Here is a 7,464-nt window from a genome sequence, read left to right as displayed (position 1 = left end):
TGAAGAAAGGTGGGTATCAGATAAAATGTCAACTACATGGTACAAAATGGCAGACAGGTATTAAAGATTGTCTTGTTAAAGAAGTAGTAAATATCTGGTGCAGAGCGAAATCTCAAAAAGAAAAAAACTTCTTAATGGGAAGTTGGGCAATTAGAGTTAAGATTGAAAAGCTCGAAAAAAAAATCTGGTTTTTAAATCGAAATAAGCATAAATTTAAAAATTGTGAATTTTCTTAATGTCACATTACCTTTGCAAAACTTCATATAAGCCTTTCTAAATCCAAATTGTGAAATATCCACCCCAAATTCTAAAACAAATTCCTATTTTAATTAATAAGCAAAATCCTCTGAAAAGTAAAATTAAGCAAAATCCTCTGAAAAAAAATGTATTCAATTCCTCTATACAAATTTTTGAACATGCCAACAAAAAAGCGAATTAGAATTAGAAATGTAGTTTGTTTGAATCCACATATTGCAAAAATGTTTCCACTAACTTAGATCGATAAACACTTCCTGCACGCATATTTTAAAACCCTATTAGCAAGTTTTATACGGGAAGGTCTGGGTACTAATAATTGAGCTGTAGGGACAAAAAATTTTATTGCGTTTGTTTACATTTATAGCAGTTTAAAGTGAAACAAAATATAGCTAATATAAATATAAACTAATTTACTATTACTGTTATAAATGGAATTAAATATTAATGTAGTTAACATTTCAACTGCATCAAGAAAGATTTGTGTTGAATTGCTTGTTAACCACGGACTGGGTGTCACAGGCTCTGTTATAGAGTTGCAAGGCAGAATTTTGAAGTTCTTACCATATCCAAAACTAGTTAAGAAACTTTATCTAAAAGCAAAAAAAAACTACTTATTCAAAACAAGCTTACATGTAGACGAGACATGTATTACATGAAGACGAGATACCACACATGAAGACGAGATACCACACATGAGGACGAGACACCACACGTGTCTCAAAATTGGACTGGAAGTGAAAACCTCTACCCTTGTGTAAACTCTGAACTTTTTAAAGAATACATACTCAATAAAAGAGAGGGTATATTTGGACAACAGCTAAAAGCATACCAAATGTTAACTAGCAGAAAAATTATATCAGTTAAAATACATTCAGATAACAATATAGTATATGTAAGAGCTTTCATAAGAAAATCTTATAGCCATGATGCACGCCCTGCTTATTTACTTTTTGTAGGAGGGACACCTCGTAAAGGTTATTGTGAATGCCCCGTTGGTCTTAGTTAGCTTTGTTGTCATGTTTTAGCTATCCTTCTTTACTTAAGGCATTATGAGGATACAAAGACAACAATTTTAGAATTAACGTGCACAAAAGTGATACAGAAATGGCATAAAAGATCAAAAAAAGGTTCTATTCCAATGGTTCCACTATCTCATATTAAAGTAAAATCAGCAAGAAACAAAAGCACAATTGAAAACTTAAAAATTACTCCAGCAGATCCAGAAAATTCATCTTTTAAAAGAGATGTTTTAAAATCGAAGCAAAAAATTAAGGAAGGGCTGAAAAAGGAACCCAATTTTGAAAGACACGTATATGATACTCTTTGTTCAATAGATCTTGAATATGAATCTTCACTAATGGGGCACTTAAGATTTAGATATGACCCTGAAAGTTTTAAATCCCAATTCAATAAGTTAAGTTCTATAAATGCAAAAAGTCGTACTTTAAATAAACAAGTAGTAAACCCACAAAAATGTCAAGATAATTATAGTGAAATACCAACAATATTGCAAATACTAAATCAAAATAAAGTAAACATCAAGGTAATCATAGTTTTGCCTGAACAAGTATCAAAATAATCCATTTTCTATAGCAACCATTAGCAATGTAGCAAGATTGTTAGATGTTTTTGAAATAATATTTTCTCCTAAATAAATCTTTATAGTCAGAAGGAGTTATGTTGCTTTGTGTTATCAGTTCATTCATTCCTTAATATTTTTCACTAAACACTGATGCATCTCTATGAGCTCTTGAAAATTGATGACTTGGAAATGATAAATTATAATCAACAGCAGGATATCTTTCCTGATTAAGCATAATATACATATTTTTCAAGTCGCAATGATCGAATATTGAAGGATCGAGTTCTTGACTTCCATCTTTACTTGTTTGAAATCCAACAATAATGTATCTTGGTTTTTCAGGAGATATCTTTACGTTCAATCTCCAAGAAAATGTAGTAGATTGTGGAACAGATATAGTATCACATTGCCGGCGCGAAAACTTACAGGAAGTGTCACTTTTGATTCAATAGATTTATAAAGATTAATCCTTTCTACATCTGATGGGATCACATGTTGCATAAACAATGATATTTCATAAGATCAACTTTTCCAGCAGCTGCAGCAGCAAGTCTAAAAGTTGCATCGTCATCACTTTTTCTTACAAGAGTTAGTGTATGTTTAAATCCGTAAATGACTTTGTCGTAATCATCACAGAATCCAAAAATGTGCTTTAAAAGTATACAAAATGAAAATGTTCCCTTTGTAGTTGGTTTCTGAATTATGTATGCTTGTCTTACTGCAAACCTTGAGTTATCGGAAAGTACTGCTGTTGTTGCAGAATCTTTATACCACAATTTATCTAATCCTTGTGCTAATGGAAAGTCGTTTGGGTATTTAAGCATTCCTAACATTGTAGTTGCTTGACCTGGATGATAAACAGCTTCTACTTCTTGGTTTGATAATTGGTATGATATTTGACTTAATAAATGCATAATACCAATATTTGTAAGCGTCACTGCATATGCATTAGCATAATCTGTCCCATCAGCAAGTTTAACAAGTCTTCCTTTGAACAAGAGAAAAGCTTCAGATGGAAGTGTAAACAAATCTTGTTGCTCAACGTTGGTACTTATTTCTCCAACGCTATTTAGATTTGTACGAGCCGCTGGCTCATATTCATGTAATTCAAATCTTTCAATTCCTTCATTCACAGTTGGGATTTCGGTAAAATTTGATACTTCAGAAGTTGTCATTTTGTTTTTTTATATGAATTATAAAAAAAAATTTTTATTAGACAATTCTAAAAAACTAATAATTGTACAACAAATTACGCAAGTCGAAGACCGCGTCCGTTTTTAACTAAATCTTCTATTCTTAAAGTATTTTCATTTGATACTTTCTTTACTGATCTTATTGTGGACCTTATCATAATTTTATTTATATTTGTTGTTACCTCACCTCCGGATTTCATTAGATCTTTAGATCCATTATTTATTAAATTTGATATTATTTCTTCAATTTTTTTATTATGAGTGTTTGGTTGTGAAACTACTTTTGAAGATGCTCTATCAGTTAATTGTTTTCCTTTTTCAACTGCAGCATTTCTAGCACCAGTTATTGCTGATGTTAAAAGTCCTTTTCCTGCTGATTTAGCAGCAGTTATTGCTGATGTTGAAAGTTCTTTTCCTGCTGATTTAGCAGCAGTTATTGCAGTTTTTCCTAAATTACTTTTGATGCTGCTATACGTTTGAATAAACTTTTCATAGAATCAAATATTCCACTTCCTCCAATAGCATGTTTCTTTATATATCTCTTATTATGAACAATTAGCATTTTTGATGTACTATATATTTTTTTAAAGGCACTGAGATGTAATTATAAATTATTTTGTATTGCTTTATACTGTGAACTATTTATTACACCTTGCCGTAATAACTCATCACAAATTGCAACAGCTTCATTTCTTGCTCCAGTGTTACCTGCTTTCAATCCAGCTATACGTAATTCAAGCATTTCAACTAGTGCGTTAGGATCACTAGGAAGGATTAAAGTTGGTAATCATGTACCTTTGGATTCACGCTTCTCATTTGTCTTTATCTCTCCAAATGAGGGCTATTATTTTTCTGTATTTTCCACTTCTAGATGACTTTGTTTTGTATGGGTTTTCAGTAGTTATTGCATTTGTTTGTATTAATATATTTTTATAATTTTTAAGATCATTTTCAGTATATATTGCCTTATTAGGATTAAACTTTGTTATCAACTCCCAAAGACCAGGAATACCATAATATGTTTCACCATCAACAGTTATATCATCATCATTAATAAATATTGGCTTTTTTCCAATGTATAACTTGTCATCCTTAGAATGTATTCCAAATGTAGTATCTGTAGACTTTTTACTACTTGTATACATTCTTAGATACTCTGTTGCAATTTTTCCGAGCTTTTCAAGCGAAAAGAAAATAAAAGCTTTATTTTTTTCAAAAGAAGACGAAAAAGAAGAAGAAGAAAAGTTCTTTTTAGTTATACATTTCTTATTAGTTCTTTAAATACATGCTCAGCCATTATTTCAGGAAAAGTGTTTGAAAAAGTAAGTGCAAATTTATTAGCTTGATCTTGTTAATTACATATGTTTTCTTATATTCCATCTTGGCTATCAATTAATGGCTTGTCAAATTTTGTCAAGTCTAACTGTAAATTAGTTTCACCCATCTTTTCATATAAATTATTCTGCTGTATTCTTTTTTACTATCTAAGAATTTATTAACAGTTTGATCTCTTTTTTCAGGATCTTCAATTTTTAGAAATGGCATTTTGTTTTTTTTATAAAAAAGATAAAAAAACACAACATTAATCGTTAAGTCGTGTTTTACGAGTTATTAAAATAAATTATTTTGTGTTTTTAGGTTTACATTATTACTAAATCTACTTTGGAGTATATTAATTGCCTCATCTCTTCCTTTTTTAATTAATGATTCCTTAGTTTGTTCATCAGTTTTTGTGATAATTTGCTAAAGCATGACTTGAAATTTTTCAAGTTCACCAAGTATTAATTTAAATTCTTTGCCATTTATATGTCCATCTACTAAAGCTTTAGAAATATAACCACTTATTGTATTTAGTTTTGAATCAGCAAGTATCTTAATCTTTTCATGCTTTTCTGCTTTTAAATTTAATTTTTTATTAACTTGTCCACCTATTATTGATAACACACCTGCTCCTAATGCTATACCCTCACATACAATAACAACTGGTGCTGCAATTATTGTTGACAAAATATCAATTCTAATTGTTCCAAGTGCCATAGTGCTTGCTAGTAATGCATTATCAATTGCTGAAATTATTTTTACAGCTCTATGATACTTTTTACTTAACATAGTTCTCTTTTCTCTCTCACTCTCTGTTTCTATTTTAATCTCATTAATTTTGTTTAGACGATATGCCCACTAATCACCTTATTTTCAGCAGGCGCATCTGGAAGATTCGAGTATATTTTATGATATTCCGTTTTAATTAAGTGAAAAAAAAATAATTTTAAAAAACTATTACAATAAATTAACAAAACATAAACTATCTATTTTTAACTAATACATCAGAATCAGAATAATTAACAATATTTACTTTAATTACATTAACAGTCTCTGATATTACAGAACTTTGTAAACTAACATTTTTAATTTAAGTTCTTGTTTTAGTGAAACTAACGCAACACCTTCATTAATTGTTACGCCAAACTTTAAAAGAATATTTTGATGTCAGAGATTTTATTGTAATGTCATGTTGTGCAAATATTTCATATCTATTCTCATTTATTAATAATGAAGGGTATTCTAAATATTTGTGTGGCTTAAAAGCATTTGAGAAAGTTCAACTCTTTTATATTTGTTTATAAATATTTGTATTGGTGGGTTATTTCTTGACATTTTATATATGTAAAAAAAGATTTTCAAAAAATCATATTTAAAAATGGAATATTAGCAAATGGTGAACTTGGTCCTAATAATAAACCTGATCCTGTTGATGTATATCCATTTCCACTACGTATGTACAATCCATCACCTACAGAACCTCCTTTACTCCATGGTCTCAAATATAAACCCGATCCTGCAGCTGTCATTTTAGCTCCTTGTCTATTCTTTTTTAAGTACACAACACCCCTTCCAGCAATTTTATCAACCATAGCTAATCCAGCTGCTGAACCTACTCCTGTTTTTTTTTTGTTTTTTTGTTAATTTTGTTTAGGTGCCCCAAGAAGTCCTTACGATCTTATCACAGAACACCGTGGATGAGCATTTAATTGGAAGTTCATGCCTTCTTCCTAACCGATGTCACAAAACTTGCCCAAAGGTGGGGTTTGAACCACGAATCCTTTGTTTCTAAGGCAAGTGCGCTACCACTGCGCCACGGCTATTCTAGTTACTAGTCCTGTTAATAGTCCTGTTGCAAGTGCTAGAGCAACGCTTGATAATAAAAATCTTCCAGCAGTAGGAAGTTTCCTACCAAGTAAAGGAAAAAGTGCACCAATAAATCCTCCCTCTATTTGAGAATTGTGAGTTAGTTGTGTTTTACTTAAATTAACTATTAAACCCGTACCTTTTTCATATGCTCTTTTAACTCTATTTAATTGTGTATTTGTTACAGTTAATACATGAGCACGATTAAAATCTAAATGTGATAATTTAATACTAGCTCCATAACCATCTTCAATTGCTTTTTTAAGTTTTTCTAATTGCCCCTGCAAAACATTTATTTTAATATTAGTATATTTACTCATTTTATATTATAAATTTTTTTTTTTTTATATGAAATCTAATAAACATTTCTTCTTCTCGCAAATTCAAATGATTTCCATTTTGATCAGTCACTTTAGTTTCCATTTTTGAAACTGTTTTTAGTGTTATTGGTAAATAAACAAAGTTTAACGGCTCTTGAATAATTTTAAATTCAGGACCTACACTTGGGAAAAATGAATATACAATGTTTTGTGTTCCTCCATTTACATATAATGATCCTATTATATCATTTGTTACTCGTATACTTTTAACTCTCAATATGTTTTCAATATTAGTTGATTGATAAGAACCTGATGAAAATACTTGACTATCAAATCCTAAAACAGTTCTAATTGAGTTTGGAGTTGTAAAACCAACTTTAAAACCAGGTGCAATATTTAACTGATTTTAATGTATTATTATTTGCTTCAATTGAAATATTTGCCACTCCTGCGGCAAACCGTTTTGAAACATAGCAAATATAATATAATCATTTATATCATTAATCCCATAACATCCTTCTGGAATGTTTATATCAATCCAAGTTAATATTGTTATTTGAAGAATCAATATTATGAAAACTGGAATATGTCTCTAGTCATTTTTGTTTTTTTATATGCAAGATAATTTGTTTTTTATAAAAAAATATTTTAAAATTCACAAGTTGGTATATAAAAATAATTTAATCCACTTCTATATTTTTCATAATCTCTTTTAGAAGATAGATCTATAATAACAATTCCATGAGGCTCTGACCAAGCTTTCTTACAATATTTTTTAAACTCATCTTTTGACATATGATCATAATAAATGTGATTTAAATTCTTTGAACCTTGCGGAAATAAACATGTAAAATTTGCATTTTCTCTTATAGTTCTCCTAGGTAACTCAAAATAATTTTGTGCATGATAGAAACAATCTACATTA

General features: G+C 29.6%; 1 protein-coding gene across 1 annotated transcript; it reads right to left on the bottom strand.

Annotated features, from left to right (window-relative positions):
- Positions 1-1,967: 1,967 nt before the first annotated feature.
- LOC136081228 (uncharacterized) lies at positions 1,968-3,015 on the bottom strand. Its single transcript, XM_065798530.1, has 2 exons — positions 2,368-3,015; positions 1,968-2,261 (listed from the first exon to the last, which is right to left on the bottom strand). Exons 1-2 carry the CDS (start codon positions 3,013-3,015, stop codon positions 1,968-1,970), a joined length of 942 nt encoding a protein of 313 aa, XP_065654602.1.
- Positions 3,016-7,464: the final 4,449 nt, after the last annotated feature.

Source organism: Hydra vulgaris, chromosome 06, assembly GCF_038396675.1.
Source record: "Hydra vulgaris chromosome 06, alternate assembly HydraT2T_AEP".
Taxonomy (NCBI): domain Eukaryota; kingdom Metazoa; phylum Cnidaria; class Hydrozoa; order Anthoathecata; family Hydridae; genus Hydra; species Hydra vulgaris.
The sequence above is the reverse complement of the archived record's forward strand: the minus strand, read 5'-3'. Positions and strand labels throughout refer to the sequence as shown.

Excerpts from the sequence above, each read along its gene's own strand:
- LOC136081228 (XM_065798530.1), bottom strand. The coding sequence starts at position 3,015 with ATGACAACTTCTGAAGTATCAAATTTTACCGAAATCCCAACTGTGAAT. Across the intron at positions 2,262-2,367 it reads CTGCTGCAGCTGCTGGAAAA|TTTTCGCGCCGGCAATGTGA; the intron begins GTTGATCTTATG and ends ACTTCCTGTAAG.